Raw genomic sequence first — 25,314 nt, 5'->3', positions numbered from 1 at the left:
CACAATGAGATGATGCAATGAGGATATATAACAGGAGACACAACAAGCAGAAAGTGGATATGGCTCAAGTGATTGGGTGTCTCACTCACACATGGGAGGTCCTGGATTCGGTTCCCAGCGCCACCTAAAAAAGAAGACATGGAGACACAGAGAGCACACAATGAAAAGACACAGAGCGCAGGCAGCAAGCACAAACAAGGGAGGAAATAAATAAATAAGTCTTTAAAAAAAAAAGAATGGAGGATTGGCGGATCAGTGAAGACCGTCAGGTTCCTAGTGTAAGCAGATGCTGGTACCACCAACTGAAATGGGTAAGACTGGAAGAGAAACAGATCTGAGCAACAAGAAGAGACAATAGGGTTCCACTTTATGATATTTTAAGCCTGTGATGCTGATTAGGCACCCAAGTGGAAATGTCATCAAGGCTACCAAGTCCATAGCATAAGAGAGAGATGAGTCGGGCCTAGAACTATACATTGGGGAGTCATCAGCAATAGGTTATCATTTAAAGCCCTTTGGCTGGATTACATAAGTGGGAAGAGAGAGTGACAGAGAGAGAGGGTAACAGAGAGAAAAAGGAAGAAGACAACTAGGAGAGGAGAGGTCAACAGCCTGGGCCTTGAAACCTACAAAGATGATTCAGAGACTTCCCTCTGCTATTTTCCTCCCTTGTTAACTAATCCATTAAAGTCTTTTTCAATGACAGAACAATACTGTCATCAAAAGCACCGTGACTGGGAAGCAGATGTGGCTCAAGCAATTGAGCTCCCACCTACCACATGGGAGGTCGCAGGTTCGGTTCCTGGTGCCTCCTAAAAAGGACGATTAGCACACAATGAACAGACATATCAAGTGTAAACAATGAGGGAGTAGGGAGAAATAAATAAATCTTTATTTAAAAAAACAAAAACATCATGACCCATTTCCAAATCTCAATGTATGAATTTTCACTTTCACGTGTGACCATACTTGCAAAATTGACTATAATCTTCAATACAATCTCTGAGGACTCCCTCAAACAGAAGATACACATGGAGAGAAAAACAAGAGAAAAAGAAATGAGAGCTAAAAGAATGGGAACAAAAAACCTCCTACTTTGAAAGTAACAGAAATAACCTCACAAAAATACAAGAATGAGAGTGCTTTCAAAGTAAACTATATCCAAACAATAAATACCTTAAAACTTAAAACATGCATTGCACTTTTTTCCTTAAAGTTGTAGCTACATACACAAGTGAGGATATTCTGTAAATATTGTAACAGACAAATCTCAGTTCAAGGAATTTTAATAACTCTGTATCTTCATGCTGTTTTTGGTTTCTATGGAAATGGATAGAGGTAACTGCTGGAAAATAAGGATGAGATACTTTAAAACACCTTCTATTCAGAGAAGAGAAGTGAGAAACAGTTGGCAGTGAGGGTGCAGACGGTGGCACTAAAGTCAATTTATGCTTCTGGAACTAAGTTTGGATTAGGGCAGACACATTCTCGTGTCTCAGCCTCGGTTTAACACCAAGAAAAGTAACTAAATTATATCAGTAACTAGTTTTACTATTACTTGACCAAATTTGTTCTCCAACATCATTAACATTATCAACCTAACCACACCCTCTTTGATATGAAGCTACTTTCCTAGGTAGAAAAACCAACTTTTCTATCTTTGAGAACAGCACATATTTGTCATACATAAGACTCAAGTCCAGGTAAAGGCTACCCAACAAAGCCATACACAATCTAGGAACCTGACAAAAAAGAGAGCAACTACAAAAATCATATAAATGTCAGATACTAATCCTCGTTTCCCTGAATTCCAACTTGGTCTCGTTCTTATCAAGAAGACAAAGATGATTATGCTGGTGAAGTTCCAGGGTTTGTCTCCCCTCACCAGTATCATCACTGACGGTTTGCACACAGGCGTAACAGATCCCATTAACCCCACAATTTCCACTAAAAACAGTTAAGTAAGATATGAGAATAAACAACACATTTTATGGATGAAATGTGGAGGACAAGAGGGTCACCATGCCTTCAACATAGAAGACACAAAAAAATAAGGCAAGACTACATCATTTTACAAAACCAACCCAGAATTAAATTTGTACTTTCTCCAAAAGAGTCAGACACTATTTAGTTGACTTGAAAACACATTTTAAGTCTAAAACTTTGCTAAATAATTTTAGAAATATTTGAGAACTGGAATAATTTAATTACTCTTACCTTTGCAGACACTCAAAATCATACTGCCCGAATTTTGCACTTCATCAAATTTGGCAAATATCATTTCTAATCTGGGAATAAAGAATAGATTGTTCGTTTTTACATGAAGATTAAACAGAAACAATTTCCTTCACCATCTCCCTTAGAAAATAAATTCTAGGGTTTTCAGGTACTTCTTACAATTCTCTTCTACAATTAACTTTCAATTACTGAAAGGAGACACAAAACCCATCTCCTTTCAAATGAGAAAAGGAGCAAAGTACAGGTTAGAGCTCTACATATCTACCGGTATGTTTGTAAAAAGACAACTCTCATGCAAAGCAACTTGATGTGTTTCATCAGAAAACTGTTTCTCTAACCCAATAAAAAATATTCTCATTCCAACCTTATAATAAATCCACTCAGACACTAAAACATCTTAAAAGCACATAAACTTTAGAAAGAAAGAAAAAATAAATTTTAAAAAAAAATTTTTAAAAAGCACATAAAAATCATGCGGGGAAGTATGAGGCAAATATTCAAAAAACAAATATAAAATATCAAAAACTAAACAGATGAAGGTAAAATAATTCATAATCTGAGCTTTTCCTATTAACCTATTTTCATATAACACCAATTCCATTAGCACTACAGATTTTATATTTAGGAAAGTTACTCTTTCTACACTTCTGCTACATTACTTTAGTTGAAAATGTATTTTTTTATTACAGAAGCAATATACACCCATTATAAAAGAAAATCAGGAGGAATTCCGGGAAGATGGCACCAGAGTAGGTAGGTAGGGTTCAACTGTCTCACAAACACAATGGAGGAAAGGCAAAAATGGAGGGAGCTGCTTTGCAGATCTGCAGACCAGGAAAGTGCTGCACATCCTCCAGTGGTGTGAGGGACAGAGAGAGGAAGAAGCGGACACAAAAACCCTGAGTTACTAACACCAGCAGCTGATAACACCCATTGTCCACCCTCAAGGCAAACACCCTGGATAAAATCTACAGCTCACTGAAGCCAATTGAGAGGGGAACAGATGGCTTTATCCCTGGGAAGAGGGAGGGGGTGGCAAGGGTGGACAGTGGTTTCTCTTCAGTGCATTTGGTGAGCAAAGCCTACTTTGAATCTCAGCTCTGGCCAGACCAGAACACGGAAAAGTAGGGCTTAAAAGAGACACCTTGGTAGAGCCATTTGCTGGCAAGCACCATCTGCTGGACAGCCAAGAAATTGCAAAAAGAAAAAGCACTTTTAGGAGTCTCTCGTCCCAGCCCTTTGGAGCAGAGCTGCTCCATTCATGAATCCCTGGCCCTATTCTGATAACATACACTGGGCAATTTTAAAGACAGAATAATTTGAACCAAAAATCAAAGAAGAGCTATGTAAAAAAAAACCAGTAGGGAAAAGAGAGAAGCTGTCAGAGTAAATTCAACAACATATTCAGATGCCTAGACATCAGGAAAAATTTAAGAAACATGAAGAGATGGCTCAGCCAAAGAAAGCAAGCAAAAATCCTGATAAGACATGGGATTTACAATAACTAATCAATAATAATGACACAAATCTCCTCAATCAATTCACAGAGTTGAAGGGAAAAATGAGTAAAGAAATAAAGGATATTAATAACACCGGGTTACTATAAAGAACAATGTGAAAGCCTACAAAGAAAAGTAACAGAGCGTATGAAAATGAAAGACAAAATGGGTGAGATTAAAAATACACGAGAGAGGGAAACGGACTTTGGCCCAGTGGTTAGGGCGTCCGTCTACCATATGGGAGGTCCGCGGTTCAAACCCCGGGCCTCCTTGACCCGTGTGGAGCTGGCCATGCTCAGTGCTGATGCGCGCAAGGAGTGCCGTGCCACGCAAGGGTGTCCCCTGCGTGGGGGAGCCCCATGCGCAAGGAGTGCGCCCGTGAGGAAAGCCGCCCAGCGTGAAAAGAAAGAGCAGCCTGCCCAGGAATGGCGCCGCCCACACTTCCTGTGCCGCTGACGACAACAGAAGCAGACAAAGAAACAAAAAGCAGACAAAGAAACAAGACGCAACAAATAGACACCAAGAACAGACAACCAGGGGAGGGGGGGAAATTAAATAAATAAATAAATCTTTAAAAAAAAAAAAAATACACGAGAGAGGACAACCAGCAAGATGGCAGCAGAATAAGGGGCTCCTAGAGTTAGCTCCTGCTACAGGGCAGTTGGTAAACACCCAGAGCTATCTAATTCACCTGTGTGGGGGCTCCAGGAGACCAGAAGAGCATCCTGCAACATACTTGAAAGAACGGAAGGAGAAGACTGCCCACTGGCAGAGAAGATCCATCAACAGAGCACTCACACTCCAGAGGCCAGTGCCCATCCTCCACGCAGCACAAGCCGCCTCGGGAGCTATTCCGCCACTGGCATTAGAAGCCCCACCAAATGAAAGAAACTGGTTAGTAGTATTATTTTGAGGATGCTCTTTAATCAATAGTTAAAAATGCTTCACAACAATGCAAAGTATTGGTGGCTGGGTGAGGTATGAGAGCTCTATATGATGTTATGCATGTTTGTTTTGTAAGTTCACAACTATTACTATGCACTTATTGTTTATATATGCTTAGGTATGAGTGATGTACTTCAATTAATGAAAAAATATATATGAGTGGCATATAACAGCAGATTTTAATTAATGGAAGACATAATTAAAGACTTGGAGGACCAAGCATCTGATCTTGAAAAGAAAGGAGGCCAAAAAGACAAAAGAATGGAAAAAAAATGGGACAGGGTCTCAGGGAAATGAATGATAACACAAAATGCACAACATACGCATTATCAGTATCCCAGAAGGAAAAGAAAATGGAAAAGGGGCAGAAAAAATGAGGAAAAAATGACCAAACTTTCCCAACCCTTATGAAAGACAAATATCAATATCAAAGGACAATACAACCCAAACAGAATAAATCCAAACAGACTTTCTCCAACACACCTATTATTCAGAATGACAAATAACAGAGATAGAGAGGATTCTCAAAGCAGCAAGAGAAAAGCGATGCATCAGATACAAGGGAACCTTAATAAGTCTAAGTGCTAATCTCATGAAAAAACCATGGAGGCAAGAAGAAAGTGGTATGAAATATTTAAGGTACTGAAAGAGAAAGTTCACCAGTCAAGAATTCTTTATCCAGAAAAACTGTTCTGCAAAAATGAGGATGAGTTTAAAGTCTTCACAGACAAAAACAGAGAGAGTATGCTATCAAAAGCCAAGGTTTACAAGAGATACTAAAGGGAGTTCTACTACCTGAAAGGAAAAAGCAAGAGAGAGAGATTTGGAGAAGTCTGTAGAAATGAAGATTATTAGTAAAGGTCCCTGAAAGGGTAAAAAAGACAGACAACACTAAGGTTTGACAATGAAAGTCATAGGATAAAATGGACAAAAGCAAGTAATGCTTTAACAGTAATAATTTTGAACATTAATGAACTGAATTCCCCAAACAAAAGACAGAGACTGACAGAATGGATAAAAAAAAATATGAGCCATCTACAGGCTGTGTACAAGAGAGTCACCGCAGATATAAGGATGCAACCAGGTTGAGCAAAAAGTTGGAAAAAGATATTCCATGCAAATAATAACCAAAAAAAGATCTGGAATAGTGATACTAACATTGGAAAAACAGATTTTAAATGCAAAACTGCTATAAGACATGAAGAAAATCACTATATATTAATAAAAGGGGCAAGTTACCAAGAAATAACTATAATATATATGCACCTAACTTGGGTGCCCCAAGATACATGAAGCACATACTGGCAAAACTGAAGGGAGAAACAGGCATCTCTACAATTATAGTTAGAGACTTCCATACACCACTACTCTCAGTATTGAATAGAACATCTGGACAGAGGATAAATAAGCAAACAGAGAGCTTAAATAATAAGATAAATGAACTAGACTTAAGGCATTTATAGCACATTACACCCCAAAACAGCATGATTTACATTCTTTTCAAGTGCACATGGATTCTTCTCCAGGACAGGCCATTTTTGGGTAAAAAGGCAGGTCTCGATAAACTTTAAAAGACTGAAATTATATAAAACACATTATCTGACTATAATGGAATGAAGCTGAAAATCAGTAACAGATGGAAAAAGGGGAAATTTACAAATATATGGAAATTTTTAAAAAACAATCAGTGGGTCAAAAAATAAACTGCAAGAAATTCAGTAAGTATCTTGAGAGAAATAAAAAGAAGAGCACAACATATCAAAACCTATAGGACATGGGAAAGGGAGTGCGGAGAGGGAAATTTATAGCTCTTAATGTTTACATTTAAAAAGAAAAAAGAGCTAAAATCGAAGACCTACTTGCACAACTGGAAGGACTAAAACAAAGATGTCAAACTAATCACAAACCAAGCCAAAGAAAATAAACAATAAAGATCAGAACACAAATAAATGAAATTTAGAACAAAAAATCAAAAGACAACAAAACCAAAAGTTGTTCTTCAAGATCCACAAAATTGCCAAACCATTAGCTAAACTGACAAACAAAAGAGAGAAAATGCAAATAAATAAAATCAGAAATGAGATGGGGGAATGAACACTGACCCTGCACAAGTAAGGGAGATCATAAAAGGATACTATGAACAACTGTATGCCAAGAAACTAGACAACATGACTAAATGTTTCTAGGACAGATTCCTAGAAACACAAGAACAAACTACACTGACCCTAGAAGAAATAGAAGACTTCAATAAAGCAATCACAAGTAAAGAGATTGAAACAGTCATCAAAAACCTCCCAAAGATGAAAAGCCCAGAAACAGACAGCTTCACAGGTGAATTCTACCAATCATTCAAAGATGATCTAATATCAATCTTGCTCAAGCTCTTCCAATAATATTGAACAGGAACACTACCAAACTCTTTCTATAAAGCCAACATCAACCTAATATCAAAACCAGATAAAGTTACTATGAAAAGTGACTGCAGTAATGAACACACAACTACGTGATTATACCAAATACTAATGATCGTGTACTTTGGATGAACTGTATTCTTTATTAATAGGTATAAAAAAATTGATTTGTTTAAAAAAAAAGAGAGATACCATGAAAAAAGTACAATCCAGTTTCTCTAATGATACAATAACCCTCAACAAAATAACTGCAAACTGAATCCAAAAGCACATTAAAAGAATTATACACCATGATAAAGTGAGTTTTATCACAGCTATCCAAGGATGATTCAATACAAGAAAATTAACACAGCATCCTTTTTTGATAAAAAACACTCCAAAAGATAGGAATAGTAGGAAGCTTTCTCAACATGGTAAAAGTGCATAAATGAAAACCCCACAGCTAGTACTGTACTCAATCATGAAAGACTGAAAACTTTCCAGCTGAAATCAGGAACAAGTCAAGGATGCCCAATGTCACCGCTGTTATTTAATACTGCACTAGAAGTTCTAGCTAGAGCAATTTTGCAAGAAAAAGAAATAAAATGCACACAAATAGGAAAGGAAGAAGTAAACCTTTCACTATTCACTGATGACATATTATACCTACAAAATCCTGAAAAATAAACAATGAAGATACTAGAATAGATGAGTTCCACAAAGTGGCAGGATACAAGATTAATATGCAAAAATCTGTAGGGTTTATATACACTACTGATGAGCAATCTGAGGAAGTCAGAAAAACAATTCCATTTATAATAGCAACTAAAAGAATCAAATATTTAGGAGTAAGATTAACTAAGGACAAAAAAGGTCCACTATTCAGAAAGCTACAAAACACTGCTGAAAGAAACCAAAAAAGATCTAAATAAATAGAAGGACATACCATGTTCAAGGACTGGATGACTAAATATGGTAAGATGTCAACTCAGTCAATCCCAGTAGATTTACAGATTCAATGCAATCCCAATAAAAACCCGAAGATCCTTTTTTGCAGAAATAGAAAGGCCAATTATCAAATTTATTTGGAAGGGTAAAGGGCCCCAAATAACCAAAAATGTCTTTAAAAAGAACGAAGTTGGAAGATTCTCACTTCCTGACTTCAAAGCATATTATGCAACTACAGTGGTAAACACAGCACAATACAGGCATAAAGATAGATTGACCAATGGAACTAAATCAAGAACTCAGAAAAAGAGCCTCACCATCTACAGTCAAGTGATTTTTGACAATGCTGTCAATCCCACCCAGCTGGGCCAGAAAAGCCTATTCAACAAATGGTGATGGAAGAACTGGATATCCATATCTGGAAGGAATGAGGTCCTCTTTCTCATACCTTATACAAAAATTAACTCAAATTGGATCAAGGACCTAAATAAATAGCTACAATCATAAACTCCTAGAAAAAAATGTAGGGAAACATCTTCAAAATCTTGTTGAAGGAGATACTTTCTTAAACCTTACACTGAAAGCATGAACAATGAAAGAAAAAAATGGGACCTCTTCAAAATTAAACACTTTTTTCTTCAAAAGACATTGTCAAGAAAATGGAAAGGCAGTTAGCCAATGGGAGAAAATATTTGGAAACCACAAATCTGGTAAGGATTTGATATCCATGTTATACAAAAGATCATAAAACTTAATGATAAAAACACAAGCAGGCATATTTAAAAATGGGGAAAAGACTTGAACAGATATTTTTCCAAAGAGGAAATACAAATGGCCAAAAAGCACATGAAAAATGTTCAACATCATTAGTAGATCAAAACTACAACGAGACAGTATATAGAATGGCCATTATTTTTTAAAAAATAAAAGAGAGAAAAAAAGAAAGAAAACTGTAAGTGCTGGAGAGGATGTGATGAAACAGGAACATTCCTGATGATGGGAATGTAGAATGGTGCAGCCTCTGTGGAAGACACTTTGGCAGTACCTCAAGAAGCTGAACTGCCATTATGATCCAGCAATCCCACTTCTAAGAACATATCAGAAGAACTAAGAGCAAAGACGAAAACTGACATTGCACACCGATGTTCAGAGCAGCATTATTCACAAATGCTAAAATATGGAAACAGACCACGTGTTCAATGACTGATGAATGGATAAACAAAATGTGGTATATACATATGATGGAATACTATTCAACCATAAGAAGAAATTAACTTGGGATGCATATGCAACATAGGACCTTACTTGAGTGAAATAAGTCAGACACAAAAGGACAAATATTGTAATGTTTCACTAATATGAACTAAATGCAATGAGTAAACTCAAGGAGGTAAAATCTAGAGTATAGGTTACTAGGAAATAGAATGTGGGTTGAGAATGGGAAATGATGCTTAATGTATGTAGAATTTTAATAAGGTTTTATAAAGTGTGGAAATGAAGAGCTGATGCTAGCACATTATAGTAAGTACAACTAACACTGCTGTTTTATAAATACGATTGCTGTTGAAAGGTGTAGTCTGTGGACGTAAATGTCAGCTGAAAGGAAGCTAGAGAATAATTTAAGGACTGTATAGCATAGTGATTTCAGTGGTGGAGGAGGATTGTGACTAACTGTATAAATATGAGAATGTTCTTCTTTCATAAAGTGTTAAGAATACGGAAGTTCCCAGGAAAATTACAACTAATGTAATTTACGGACTATAGTTCACAGTGATATTGTAATATTTTTGAAGCAATGGCAAAGAAGATATTAAATCAATTCTAAGGACAACAATAGGGGATATAAGGGAATGGGATTTTTCCTTTTGGAGTAATGAAAACATACTAAAATTGACAGAGGTGATGCCTGCATAACTTGGTAATGAAAACAAAAGCCAATGAGCATATACCTTAAATGGATTGTACAAAGTACAGGACTATACAACACAGGGAATCTAGTGGTGGAAAATAGACTGTGGTTAACAGAACAAATATGAGAACATTCTCTCATCAACTATAACAAATATTTAACACTAATACAGGGTGTTAGTAATTGGGTGAGCTGGGGGAAAATACACCAAATATAAGATATGGGCTATAGTTAGTAAGGTAATTGTCATGTCTCTAATTGTCAAAGTGTTCTTCTCTGACTTACTCTTATGTTCCTATCATAGTTTCATTTCCAAAAACTTTAGTTAAACCTTGATCCATACCCCATCATTTCTTATTTGAACACTGTGGAGGCATATACTTTTTGGTCAAAAAAAACTTTTTTAGTTGAAAAACTCCTAGGGATTCACATTATAAACAGGATTTCTAAACTGTAACCTCATTGCCTATTCCCATTAAATTTAATAAATACAACTATTCACACATCTGAAAGCACTTTAGCCAAGAGACGGAAGACTCTTTATCCTACAGAATAGTATCTCCCAGAGGGCTAAGCAGACCTTAACAGGTTGTCCAGAGACAAGATGGTTGACAAGAGATGAGAGAGGGAACAGTGGAACTGGAAGCTGGGACCTCAGAATGAAGTCTAGACAAGCCAGAACCAAAAAGAGGAGGATTTAGGAGAGCTGTTTGGGAAGAAAGCAGAATAGGATGTTTAGAAAGTTGAGGTTTAATGTTCAGCTATAGATTAGGAAAAGGAGGTAGGAAACTTGGGAAAGCCCAAAGAAAGAGAGGAAGGTTGGCAACAAATTGAGGTGGGGTAGATAAAACTGGGCAGCAAGGAAGAGATGCAGGCGGCTTTAATGGGAAGAGGTCTCAAATGAAATACTAGGGAGCTATAACAGGAATACAGCAAAAAGAAAAGGAAAAAGAAAAAAGGATCAGGATGGGGAAGACATCACCCAAAGGTCTTTCAGGGTTCAACTAAGAAACACATAGAGAAGAGATGCTTACCTTACCCACTTCACCTCACTGTCAGCCTTCACTTTGTTCTCTTTACTCTTCTCATGACTGTCCTCCGCCCTCTTCACGATTCCCTTTCCCTTTAATGCTTCTCACTATACCAACTCTCAAGCAAAACTAACATCTTACATTTGATTGATATTTATTGAAAAGATTTTAGTCAGCATCTCACATTTTATAAGGGGATAAGTTCACACCTTTATATCTTTAAAACAAACAAAAACTTACACACAGCATAACTTTTTTTCTATGTGGCCCTTAACAGGTACCAGATCTCCCCCTGCCCATCATTAAGCCTTAATTTATAAAAAGTTCCATATATCAATTTTAGAAAACAATCTTATCACGAAAAGGATCATTATGCATATAATCAGAGGAAAAGAAAACATGAAGCAACATAGAAACTAGGATATATTAAGAAATTCAGAAAAAAAACTTTTTAGGAAATTCAAAAGAAGGAAAATACAACTGAGGCTTGACTGTCCAAAAGACTAGAAACACAACTTAGAAGGCCAAAGAACAGAGGTATGACTCACAGTATATGGAGAAGTGGAAAGGCAACTCTATCGAACTTAGCTTTTGAATGAGAATAAACAGTCACAAATACAATATGAAAGAGATATATTAGGTATTCAGAGCCCATCTTTTTTTAAATAACAGCTTTATTGAGATATAACTCATACCACACAAGTAATCCCTTTAAAAGTGTACAATTCAATGGTTTTTTATTATATTCAGTTATACAACTATCACCACAATTAATTTTAGAACATTTTCATCAACCCCATACCCACTAGAAGTTCCTGCCCATTTCCTTAATAGCCAGTCCCCTACTAGCTGCACTCTAGGCAACAACAAGTCTATTAATACTTGCTATCCCTATAGATTTGCCATCTAGCCATTTTTGCAGCCTTTTTGTGACTTGGCTTCTTTCATTTAGCATAATGATTTCAAAGCTCATTCATCATTAGCATGCATCAATACTTCACTTCTGTGTATTACCAAATAATATTCCAATGTATGGATTTATCACATTTTGTTTTTCCATTTTCCACTGATAGACATGTGGGGTGTTGCCACAGGTTTTTGTGTGGACGTATGTTTTCATATCTTCTGAGTATAAGGTTAGGAGTAGAATTGCTGGGTCATACGGTAACTCTAGGTTTAATATTTTGAGGAACCACAAAACTATTTTCCAAAGTGGCTGCATGATTTTATACTCCCATCAATAATATAAGAGGATTCCAATTTCTCCAGATCTTCAAAAACACTCAGTATTGTCTGGTTTTGTTTTTTTGTTTTTTTTCAATTTTAGCCATGCTAGTGGAAGTGAAGTGGTATTTCATTGTGGTTTTGATCTGTATTTCCCTGATGGCTATTGACAGCAGGCATCTTTTCATGTATTTATTGGTCATATATATATATCTTATTTGGAGAAATGTCTATTCATATTCTTTGCTCACTTTTTAAAATAGGGTTGTTTGTCTTTTTGTTATTGTGTTTTAAGAGTTCTTTATACATTTTTAATAAATCCTTAGTTAGATAAGTGATTTGCAAATTTTTCTTCCCATTCTGTGGGTTGTCTTTTCACTTTCTTGATGGTATCCCTTGAAGAATAATTTTTTAATTCTGATGAAGTCCAATATATCTAATTTTTTCTTTGGTTGTTTGTGTTTATGATCGAAGAAATCATTACCGAGCTCAAGGTCACAAAGATTTAAGCCGATATGCTCTCCTAAGAGTTTTATCATTTTAGCTCCTTACATTTAGGTCTATGATCCATTTTGAGTTAATTTTTGTAATGTGGTGTGAGGCAAGGGTCCAACTTCCAACTTTTGCATGTGACTATCCAGTTTTCCCAGCACCACTTGTTGAAAAGAATATTCTTTCCCCCAGATTTTTTTTTTAATCAATGGATCATAAATGCAAAAGTTTATTTCTGTACTCTCAATTCTATTCCACTGACTTACATGTCTAGCCTTATGCAAGTACCATACTGTCAGAGCTTATCTTTTTAAAAATATCAACAATGAAAAAATCTTTAAATTATTATTTCAGAGCTATTTGATTTAATGGCTCTATGAATTATACTTAAGTTTAGTGTTAACGAAGAAGAATGTTTTTGATATAAATATGAGGGGGCGCTAAATCAAAACTTTAACCCTAGAGAGCTGTATCTAACAGGAAATTTGGAGTCCATACAGGAAGCAGTACTTGTGAAACAAAAATAGACCTTCTGAAAATTAAAGGTAGAGTATGATCACTATGACAAAAGAATATATTGTTTCAAACAAATGTAATAATTCGGTATAAAATTAACTCGAGTATATATGCCGGCGCAAAGAGGGAAACAGTGAACAATAGTCTAAAGAAATGGGTAAACCAAAACTCATTTACACTTCACTTTCAAAAGTTTTAGAACTCCTTAATATGAAATGTGTCCAGTGTTTTCAGAATTCAAAATATTACCTATAAAATAGGGGCATATGCTGAAAGAATAGGAAACACTCGGCAGGCTTGAAAAAGCAAAGCTCACCACTCCTTGAACCGACGCTAGGGCCTTCTGCTTTCCCTACTACCTGCTAGAGAAGACTCACTGAGAAGAACACAAGCACAGCATTGAAAGAGTGATGAAATAGGAGTCAGGAAGTCTTTACCGTCTCACCAAATAGCTGTCACTGTTCTGGGTCTCAGTCCTCATCTGCCAAGTGGCTAGCCACTTGGGGGAGGGAGAAAGCATAAATCAGAATGGCTAGGATTAACATCACTGGTTTATTGTGGTACAAGAACATTAAAGTATTAGCTACCTGCATATGATAAATCCCTATCAGGGTGACTCTGATGGGGGGAAAAAATCAAATAAGGAGTTTTTCTAACAAATTAAAGTTACTAATGAAATACATAAGTTAACAAGAAAGGAAAATCATAGGCCAACCTAACTTTGAGCATAGATGCAAATGTCCTAAAAACCTATGAGGACATTTAATTATAATAAAGAAAGATTTCTTTAACAAGTGGACCTGGGTCAAGTGGATATGCATATGAAAAAAAAATGTATCTTAACACCCACCTTACACCATTTATAAAAATAAATTCCAGGTGGACTATAGATCTAAATGGAATAAAACTGAAGACAATTACAGAGAACAATGTTTTGATGTTAGGGTAAGCAAAAACTTCTTAAAAAGGACATAGAGGAAATAATGGAGAACTACATTAAGAACTTCTGCACATCAAAAGACATCATCAAGAAAATAAAAAGGAAATTCAGAAAAGGTGGGAGAAGATATGTGAAATGCCTACAAAGCTGATAATGGGCTTGTATTCAGAATATATAAAGAACTCCTACAAAAGAAAAAGAAAAAAAGACAACCCAAATGGGCAAGAGATTTGTGAAAAGACACTTCACAAAAGAACACAACCAAATCCAAATGGCTGATAAATCTATGAAATGGTGCTCTTCTAATTAGTAATCAGAAAAATGCAGATTACAACCAGAGTGTAACCACAAAATATTTACCAGAAACCTAAAATTACTAAAAATATGACCAACAATACCAAATATTGGTGAAAATACAGAATATTGTGAACTTACAAAACAGTACTAGTGAGACTATATATATATATATGCACAACCACTCTGGAAAATAATTCAGCATTATCAACTAAAGGTGAGCACATACATACCCTATGACCCAGCAATTTGACTCTTACATATGTTCCAAGTGAATGAATACATATGTACAACAAAAGACAATACAAGAGTGTTTTCAGCAGCATTATTCATAAAAATCCCACATATCTATCAATAATAAAGTGAATTCATAAAAGTATGGTCTAGGCTTCAGTGGAAAACTACATGACAATGAAAATGAACAATAGAGCTGGATCCAACAAACCAGATGAATCTTTAACACAGATAATGCTGACTGAGTAATGACAGACACAAAAGAGTGTATACTATATGATTCCATTTATATCAAAAACAGGCAAACTAAACTATGGTACTAGAAATCAGGATTGCAGTTACTTTTGGGAAGGAGAGAAGAGATAAGGATTGAAAGGGTATTTGGAGAGGCTTCTAGGATATTGCCAATATTCGACTACTCCTTAGCGATGGATACATGAGTGTATTTGCCTTTTTGATAATTTATAGAGCTGCATACGAGATGCATACTTTTCTGTATGGATGTTATACTTTTTAAAAATTTTAAATACTTCAATGAAAATGGTTAAAATATATAATGTACATATACATACATAAACACACCCACACAAATATAAGTTAACATCACTTCTTTTATCCAAATGAAATAATGTAGAATTTACTGAAATGAAATCCTTGTTACCCTTGGAAGCAAGAAAATAAAAGAAAGAACAATAAACAAACTACTTATTTACTGGACAACCTTGTTATCAGAAAATTGGTAGTGGAAAGAATCCACATGCTCAGAAAGGCAACTAAATATTATAAGACTCTTGATAATAAAACACACCACCACCTCTGCAGTAGCCTTGCATCTCCACTCCCCCACAAAAAATATGACCAAGCCTTTAGATCGAATCACCAATTTACAGGCTATAAAGAGGTGAGAAAAACATGTTAAACCATATCACACAGGAAAAGAATCATCAAAATCTAAAATGTAGGAAGCTTTATAGGATAAACTACCTGGCTTATTCAACTAATAAAATGTAAGAGAAAAAAAAGAGTATGTTAAAGGAAATAAATATTTTAAAAGATAAATCAACTACTTGTGATGTGTACACTTTATCTGAATGCTAATGCAAACCAACTGTTAAAAACACGGGGGTGGGTAACCATAGGGAAGGGAGCAGATGTGGCTCAGAGTTGAGCACCTGCCTCCCATATGCAAGGTCCCCGGTTTGGTTTCTGGTGCCTCCTAAAGAAAAAACAAGCAGACAACGAGCAAAATCAATGAGCACAAACAAGTTAAAACAAACAAACAAACACAACAATAATAAGCAAACAGGCAAGGGAGCCATCTCAGGGGTGGCAGGGGAAACACAGGTGAGCAGATGTGGCTCAGGCGGCTGAGTGCCTGCTTCCCACATGGGAGGTCCCAGGTTTGGTTTCCAGGACCTCCTAAAAACAAACAAACAAAAGAACACAACAAGCAAACAAACAAAAAACAAATCAACTCAGGAAAACTGATGTGGCTCAGTGGCTGAGTGCTAGCTTCCAACATAGAAAATTCTGGGTTCAATCCCCAGCCCCAGTACCCCAAAAACAAACAAACAAACAAACAACTCACATACACATTTTATGAAACAACCTGAAATTTTAACCATGATCAGACAGGTGATATTATAGAATACTTTTAAGTATATTTTAAGATGCAGTAATGCTGTTGTATTTGAAAAAAATGTGCATTTTTTAAATTTTAGAAATATATTCAAATAAAGATGAAGTGTTATGATAAATGGGATTTACTCCAAAATAATATAAAAGGCTAAGTAGATGAGGGTAAAACTGAAAGCAAACTGGCTATGACTTGATAACTGTTGAAGCTGGGTAATGAATACATTAAGATTTATTACACTATTCTACTTCTGTGTAGGCGCAAAATTTTCCAAATAGTAAGTTAAAAGATAAAAAAAATAAATTCAGCAGATGAGGGTATATAAAGGGGATTGGGATTTTTCCCTCTGGAGTAAAGAAAAGGTTCTGAAGTAGACTGAGCTGATGACAGCACAACTCTTTGAAGAAACTGAGAGCCACTGAGTGTACACTTTGGCTGGACTGTATAAGGCAGGGGACTGTATAACACAGCAAACCCCATGGTGAATGATGGATTATGGTAACAGGAGAAATCTGAGAACATTCTCTCATGAACTATGACAAATATACAATACTAACACATAGAGTTAATAATAGCACAGTTTGTGGGAAAAATACACGAAATATAAAGCTATGGGGGAAGCAGATTGGGCTCAACTGACAGAGTGTCTGCCTACCACATGGGAGGTCCAGGGTTCAAACCCAGGGCCTCCTGGCCCGTGTGGAGCTGGCCCACATGCAGTGCTGATACGCACAAGGAATGCCGTGCCACGCAGGGGTGTCCCCCATGTAGGGGAGACCCACGTGCAAGGAATGCGCCCCTCAAGGAGAGCCGCCCCATGCGAAAAAAGCACAGCCTGCCCAGGAGTGGCGCCGCACACACAGAGAGCTGACACAGCAAGATAACACAATAAAAAGAGACACAGATTCCTGGTGCCACTGACAAGAATACAAGCGGACACAGAAGAACACACAGCGAACAGACGCAGAAGAACACACAGAGAATAGACACAGAAGAACACACAGAGAACAGACACAGAGAGCAGACAACTGGGGGGCGGGGGAGAGGGAAGGGGAGAGAAGTAAATAAAAAAATAAATCTTTGAAAAATTTAAATAAATAAAGCTATGGACTATAGACAGCAGCAAGATTATGACGATGTTCTTTCATCATTTGAAACAAATATGTCACAACAATGTAAGGTGTTGGTGGTGGGGCAATGTACAGGAATCCTGTATGACAAGCATGATTGTTTTAACTCACAACTTCTCAAATAAAAAAAAAAATTCTGCATCTAAGTACCCTCTCAGCCTGAAGCAGTCAGAGCTGACACTATCCCAAATCCCTCAAGACTGAGGAATGAACATCACAAGGGGGAGTGTAACCATAGACCAAAGTAGATTTGTTGTTACTACAGTTATTATCTTGTGTTAATAGAGTAACATGTAACATTGATATGAAGACAGTGTATGCCAGGGGTTCAGAGGGGAGGGGGAAGGATGAATATGTAGAACACAGGACATTTTTAGGGCAGTAAAAACTATTCTGTATGTACTGTAAAGACAGATATATAACCGTATATATTTGGCAAAGCCTATATAAAACTGTACAGCACTAAGTGTAAACCATAATATAAACTATAGACTTTTGTTTAGTAGCAATGATTCAACATTGGTTCAATAATTGTAACAAATGTACCACACTAATATAAGATGTTAGTAATAGGGGAAACTGGGGTGGGGGGGATTTATATGGGAACTCCCTATGCTTTCAATGTAATTTTTCTGTGAATCTAAAACTTCTCTAAAAATAAAATGTTACTATTTTTTTAAAAGACAAAAGGGAAAAAAATCATTGTAATGAATCACCTAAAAGTTGGGACTAAAATTTCACTGCAAAAATAAACGAGTTTAATTGGAATAATGTCTTAAAAATATAAACTCTGGAAATACACCCTGTAAATATTCTGATGCACTAGAAGCTTTTCAACAAGACTTACCAATCTGATGATGCTGTACTACTCTGATACTCTTGATTTTCTTTTCATTTGACTAGATTTTAAGATGACTAGCTAATTCTACTACAGCGTTCTGTTACCCAGTATTTCGTATAGCACCTTGCAACAAAAGATGTTCAAAAAATACTTGCTCAAAGGATTGATTAATATATTTACTAAAGCCTTGCTCAAGCATCTTCCAAATAATAACTATTACCAGGCTAGGTATCAAAAGATTGTTACCGGGAAGCAGATTTGGCCCAAAGGATAGGGCATCCACCTACATGGGAGGTCCAAGGTTCAAACCCCGGGCCTCCTTGACCCGTGTGGTGAGCTGGCCCATGCGCAGTGCTGATGTGCGCAGTAAGTGCCCTGCCACGCAGGGATGTCCCCTGCATAGGGGAGCCCCATGCGCAAGGAGTGCGCCCCGTAAGGAGAGCCGCCCAGTGCGAAAAAAGTGCAGCCTGCCCAGGAATGACGCCGCACACATACAGAGGGCTAAAACAGCAGTATTACACAATAAAAAGAGAAACAGATTCCCACAGATGAACACACAGTGAATGGACACAGAGAGCAGACAACTGGGGGTGGGGGGAAGGGGAGAGAAATAAAAAATGAATCTTAAAAAAAAAAAAAAAAAAAAAGGTTCGTTACCCTGGAAGCACATGTGGGTCAAGCAGTTGGGCTCCCATATAGGAGGTCCAGGGTTCGATACCCAGGGCCTCCTGGTGAAGGCAAGCTGGCCCACACAGTGTGCCGGCACATGCAGAGTGCCGTCCCAGGCAGTATTGCCACCCTGCACAGTAATGCTGGCCAATGCGGAGAGCTGACACAGCAAGATCATGCAACAAAAAGAGCACAGAGGAGAGACAATAAGAGATGCAGCAGCCCAGGGAGCTGAGGTGGCACAAAAGAATGGATGCCCCTCTCCAACTCCAGAAGGTCCCAGGATTGGTTCCTGGAGCTGCCTAATGAGAACATAAGCAGACAAAGAAGAACACACAGTGAATGGACAGAGAGAGCAGACAATGGAGGGAGGGGGGAGAAATAAATAAATCTTATTTAAAAAAAAAAAGATAGTTAACCAGGAGTGGATATGGCTCAAGCAGTTGAGCGCCCACCTCCCACATGGGAGGTCCCGGGTTCAGTTCCCAGTGCCTCCTAAAGAAGACAACCAATGAGCAGACAATGAGCAAGACATCAAGCAGACAATGAGCAAAAAATCCACAAATGAACAGGGAGTAGATATGGCTCGAGGAAGGTGAGCACTCGCCTCCCATATGGGAGGCCTAGGTTTGGTTCCCAGTGTCTCCTAAAGAAAAAAAGAGCAAACAGACTAGGGAGGCATGGGGGGGGGTGGGGGGGGTGGGGAGGGTGAGATAGTTATCTGACTGTGGTGATTAATTATGTATAAATACATAAATAATAAATGAAGATACAATGAAAAGTAATTTTTTAAATTATAGGATCTTAACTTTTTAAATGGTGAAAACTTATACCCTTGTATTTTTGGAATTTTGAAAAATTTCAAAAACTTGCACCTATGTAAAATAAACATGGAACTAAAAAATTTTTTAACCAATTTAAAAAAAATGAGCAAATTTATCAAGACTTACCTAGCAGGGGGAATTCCTCTCTTACAAAGGTCCATTCTTACTTTCTCTCCCACATGTCTATATATTTCCACTATGGCCAATATTGCAGCATCTCTCACCTGTCAAAGAATTCAGAACTTTTTAAAAACCTCTATTAGCTACAGTAATATACTTCAGCTCAAGGTAACACTACACTAGCAGATTTATTTATCAACTTGAAGCTCCAAGATGATTTTTTTTTTTTAAGGAACTCCTGGGGATTGAATCCAGGACCTTGTACATGAGAAGCAGGCATTCCACCACCGAGCGACATCCACTCCCAATGAGAGCTGGTTTTTTCGTTTGTTTTGTTTTGTTTTTAGGAGGTACTGGGCATCAAACCCAAGACCTCATACATAGGAAGCAGGCACTCAACCACTTACACAACATCTGCTCCCCCAAGTTGATTTTAATGCTGCTAAACCGTTAGGAGATTATGACAGATCATTAGCAAAAACCAAGAGGACCTGCCAAGAAACCTCAAGAGGAATCTTGTGAAACAAGGTTTCATAGACATCTAAGAAACTTGTAAATAAAAGCTATTAATCTGGCTTTTAGAAAATCAGGTTGTAATACAATTGTGTAAAAAATTACCAATAATTAAATTATATTTATAAATAGTTTATCAAAAATTATCTTTGTTAATATATTTTCCTGGAATAAAATTTCATTTCAAGAATGTAGGCTGAAGACAATTTAGAATATAGCTACAGCCCCCTTGGACCAATTCACTGTCAAAAAGCAAGTAAAGAGCCTCTAAGGGACAACTCGGAGCTGAAAGAAAGGAAAACCCTACCCAGCACACATTCCAAATACCCAAGCTATACCAAAAAGGTTATAGTCAAATTCAACTCCACCAGGAAGGGTGAGACTGAACAAATCCTTATAATTCTACCTATTGAATATGCAGTTCAGGTACAGAAGTTTCTAACAAGCACTGTCACAAATGCCCTCTGTTCAACAAGGTTATGACTGCTGCAAGAAATTGTCATGCAGCCATATTCGGGAATGCAAAAAGGGCACACACACACACACTTAAAGTATAAAAAACTACAGAAGGGAATCCAGGTTCTTTGATACTCCATCTCTCAAATTTAAGAACTAGTCATTAAAACCCATCTACCCTTAATACTAGCCAAATATCTAACAAATTTAAGCAACTTCTTGAAGTCTAGTATGTTTTTTAAAACTAACTTTCATGGATCTTAATTTCACCTCTCCTCCCTCACACACCTTTCTCCTCTTTCTTCATTTACATATGTTCCTGTTTTCTTTTTTTTTTTACAATTCAGTAGTACTAATGACAATCATATTGTGCTATCATCACCAACATCTACTACCCACTCTTCTTTTACTTAAAAAAAAAGAAAGGGGGGGGGGAGACAAGAGCACTACAAAAGAAAAGATTACCAAAAATTAGGCAATGCTTGACTAAATTCTTACCTGACTGTTGGAATCTCCAAATAGGACACACAAATGTGGTACCAATTTGCTGAGGACTAAAGGCTGAGCCCCAAAACTAAGCATAATTTGAGAGAAAATAAGAAGAATATGGTTTTAGTCAAATAGTAAACAAAAATGTCTTTATACCAATTTCTCATCTGTATTAAAATAATATGGAAAAGAATACAGACATACAAAATTAAAACATGAAAAACATGAGAAAAAAGGTAAAAAAACTGTAATCAGTGTGAAATATGCAAACTTGAATAATCACTACTAACCATGAAAACTGTCAACACATAACCCAACAGAGCAAATGGTTAACTATAACAACACTGGCACTCTTAAACCTAGTATCCTAACGATCACCTAATCTTAAGAAAATCAGAGCTTCTGTGTTTGAAATAGTGGGATTTTGGGTAACTTTTTAGCCTCTGGGTCTCAAATAAATTTGCATTCCAATGAAATAAATAAATTAAAAAGATCTTTATGCTTGTTAATATTTTGATAAGGTGATGGGTTGAGAGCAAATGACAAGATTACAAAAACCCAAGAAAGTTGTGGAGATGGAATGCACTCATGAATGCTCAATGGCAAAAAGGACCAGAGAGGAGTAAGATAAAATAAATGAAGATACAATTTTAGAAAACAAAGCAACACTACAGGAAAAACTGAAAGCTACTACATATGACCTACCATGTTCTCTCAAACCTAAAAAAAATAATCCAGGATGAGTACCCCTAGTTTACGATTTCTTCAGATTGGCAATCCTGAACTCTGTGGCATCTGTGCTGTCAGAGTTCTGCACACTGCTACCAGACCCCACTCTATAGTTAGTGGGGGAGGCCTGTACAGTCTGTGGTTTTGGCAGCCACCCACACTACTCTAGGAGGTCTACGGCCAACGGGCAAGGGGGTGGAGGGAGGCAGACAGGGAAAGAAAGAAAAAAAAAATGACTACAATATCTGAAATATCACAATAAAAAACAATTCCCAATCACCAGCACAGAAATGGACCTGAGTTATCAGCATAATAGTTACATCACCATCTCTTTTGGGTGGCAACTATTAACATATTAAAGAAAAAAGAGGAAACATTTCTTGTCACTGACTGAATCTAAAATTAGCTTGATACATAACTATATTAAAAAGTTAATAAAGTCATCAAATAAAAACTCTTGTACCCTAAGTTCAGTATAACTATTTAAAATTTGTTATTTCCATAGCTTTCCTTGAGCTTTATGATACGCTTTTTAAAAAAGATTTATTTATTTATTCCCCCCCCCCCCCCGCCCCCCAACCCCGATTGTCTGTTTTCTGTGTCTATTTGCTGTGTCTTCTTTCTTTGTCCGCTTCTGCTGTTGTCAGCGGCACTGGAATCTATATCTTTTTGTTGAGTCATCTTGTGTCTGTTCTCCATGTGGGCGGCGCCATTCTTAGACAGGCTGCACTTTCTTTCGCGCTGGGGCGCACTCCTTGCACGTGGGGCTCCCCTACACGGGGGACACCCCTGCGTGGCACGGCATTCCTTATGCGCATCAGCACTGCGCATGGGCCAGCTCCAGACGGGTCAAGGAGGCCCCGGGTTTGAACCGCGGACCTCCCACGTAGGAGACGGACGCCCTACCCACTGGGCCAAGTCCGTTTCACCATGATACGCATTTTATTGGAAAAGTGAAACACATACAGGTAAAACAGTCTGATTATTAAACTTACGTGTTTAAGGTTTCAATAAGACACAGACATACGCCTTCTCGAGATCGAAAATTCTTGTGCTTAAAACCAGAAGCCAATTGTTCCCAAATGTACTATTTGAAAAAAAAAAGAGTAAACATGTATAACAGAAAATTAAATACCCATGTTGTAATCTTTTATCACTTTCCAATCTTACTATGAACCTATTACCAACATTAATAGTAACTGAATTTTCTCATCAGACTCATTTCTCTACTCTTTATGTTTTTCTAAGCCAAATCTGCACTGCAGTGGTTCTCATCTATTTGTTTTACTTTAATCCCATTTTGAGGTTATTTAAATATCCTTTCATTTTGATTTCAATTGAAAAACCATGTCTAACACCTAAAAACATTAGAATTTCCAAGGACAAAGAATTCATTCTAAGCTTTAGAAACCTTCAACAACAATGCTACAATTATAAACTCAGTCATCAGTAAGCACTTAAGAGGTTCAACATTTCCTAGCAGCTACTACTGAACAAGCTTTTTCAACACTTTATAATTCAGTCTTTTCTCTTTTTAATACTGGATATAAATACAGAAACATATCTGGGCCAGACATTTTATGGCTACCTACTATAATTTTCTTTGGGAAAAGCATTCTGAACCCATAAAAAATCCAAAACAAGTAAATGGGTTTGGTGTAAGAAGGAATCCAACTTTAGTTTTTCAATTCCCACAGTTACATCCTTAGCCCACATTTTGAACACCACCTTTATTGTTTACTAAATTCACCCATTTAATATATACACACATATACATATTACCCTGGTTTGTCTTTTGTGGACCCCAGAAAATTATGTTAAGATAACCCATACTTGTGCCTGAAAATGCAGTGTAGATGGGGCCTTTTGATTAGATTCAGTTATAGTACCTTTGATTAGATCAATTGATTAGGCCACTCTAGGGTCTTTGATTAGACTAAGTCAGTAAGGCATGACCCAGGCTGGGTCGCCGCCCTCTTGTTAGGGTCTTACATAAACTGAGAACTGGAAGCAGAAAAGTACAGAGCAAGACAGCCACCATTTTGACCATGCCTGCAATTGCAGAAAGACAAAGCCCCAAGAGGCTGAGAGGGGTCCCAGAGGCTGGAAGCAGGGTATGCTCTAAATTAGCAGAGCAGAGAAGCATGGAAAGAGTCCTCCAAGAGGCTAGGACCATGGAACAGCTCAAAGCTGAAGAGATGAGCCCTGTCATGTACTACATTGCCCACATCTGAGCTTGGAGAAAAAGCAGCCTAGAGGAGGGGCAGAGACCCAGACAAAGTCTTGCAACATGGCAGGAGCCCAGGATCTGACCAGCAGCTGACCTTTGGTGAGAAAGCATCTCTGATAATAACTGGATGTGGACATTTTCACAGCCTCAGAGCTGTAAGATTTTACCCCCATAAATCCCCATTATAAAAACCAACACATTTCTGTTATTTTGCATTGGCAGCCTTAAGGAAACTTAAGCACATTTATACACATATATACATACATACAAATCCAAATGTATATACAAATATATGTGAAGTTCTTTCAGAACTCTATTCAGTTCTATTAATGTATTTCTCTCTTCCTACCAAACTTTTCAGAAGGTAACTTGGAAGTTTACATAAATATCTGTGTAAACAATTTGGATCATCTGTAAACCCATCTCTGGGACTCCATTCTACAGAAATATTTGCTCGTATATTATTTGTACCCAAAGATATATTTACAAAGATGTACCTTATACCATTTGCAAGAGAAAGTCAGATGCCTATCAAGAAACAAAACAACAACTGACCAAACTATTAACAAAGATTTAATTTTAGATATAGAATATCCGGGAAGACAATTCACTTTTGCACATCAATTTATTTTTACTCTGCTTTCAAAAGCCTCTATAAGGTCACATTTTATTCCCAACTGCCTTTGTAAAACATGTAGCTGTCACAAAATATATGCCTTATGAATTAGTAACCATCTGTTAAAACAATAGTTTTCTTCCTGTCTCTGTAAGAGTTGCAGAATTAACAAAACAACATTTAATAGTTCTCAAAATAGGCTTTCTCACTGAATATTTTATAATTTGCAAGTAAGAAAAACGAGGAACTCCTAAAATATAATTGGTATAATGGCAAATCACTTAAAACTATAGGTTAGGTTAAAAAAAAACAGCATTAAAGAGTGGAAAATAAAAACAAAACACAGAAAAGCTAAATACTGACATTGTACTTTAAAATTTAGCTTCTTTAAAGCATTAGCA

The 25,314-nt window shown here is 37.0% G+C and overlaps 1 protein-coding gene across 18 annotated transcripts in view; it reads right to left on the bottom strand.

Annotated features, from left to right (window-relative positions):
• The window catches only part of CLASP2 (cytoplasmic linker associated protein 2), a 256,293-nt gene that overhangs the window by 200,850 nt on the left and 30,129 nt on the right, over nucleotides 1-25,314 (bottom strand). For 17 of the 18 annotated variants that reach the window (XM_058290827.2, XM_058290835.1, XM_058290826.1 and 14 more), the window contains exons 4-7: nucleotides 23,063-23,154; nucleotides 21,348-21,423; nucleotides 19,887-19,984; nucleotides 2,218-2,288 (exon numbers count right to left, since the gene is read on the bottom strand). In XM_058290827.2, coding sequence (XP_058146810.1) covers nucleotides 2,218-2,288; nucleotides 19,887-19,984; nucleotides 21,348-21,423; nucleotides 23,063-23,154 — 337 coding nt within the window. The remainder of the gene's footprint in view (nucleotides 1-2,217; nucleotides 2,289-19,886; nucleotides 19,985-21,347; nucleotides 21,424-23,062; nucleotides 23,155-25,314) is intronic. The other variant, XM_071212842.1, reaches the window with a different exon arrangement.

The sequence above is a fragment of the Dasypus novemcinctus genome, chromosome 31, assembly GCF_030445035.2.
Source record: "Dasypus novemcinctus isolate mDasNov1 chromosome 31, mDasNov1.1.hap2, whole genome shotgun sequence".
In the NCBI taxonomy this organism is placed as follows: Eukaryota; Metazoa; Chordata; class Mammalia; order Cingulata; family Dasypodidae; genus Dasypus; species Dasypus novemcinctus.
This window is presented reverse-complemented; position numbering and strand designations above follow the sequence as displayed.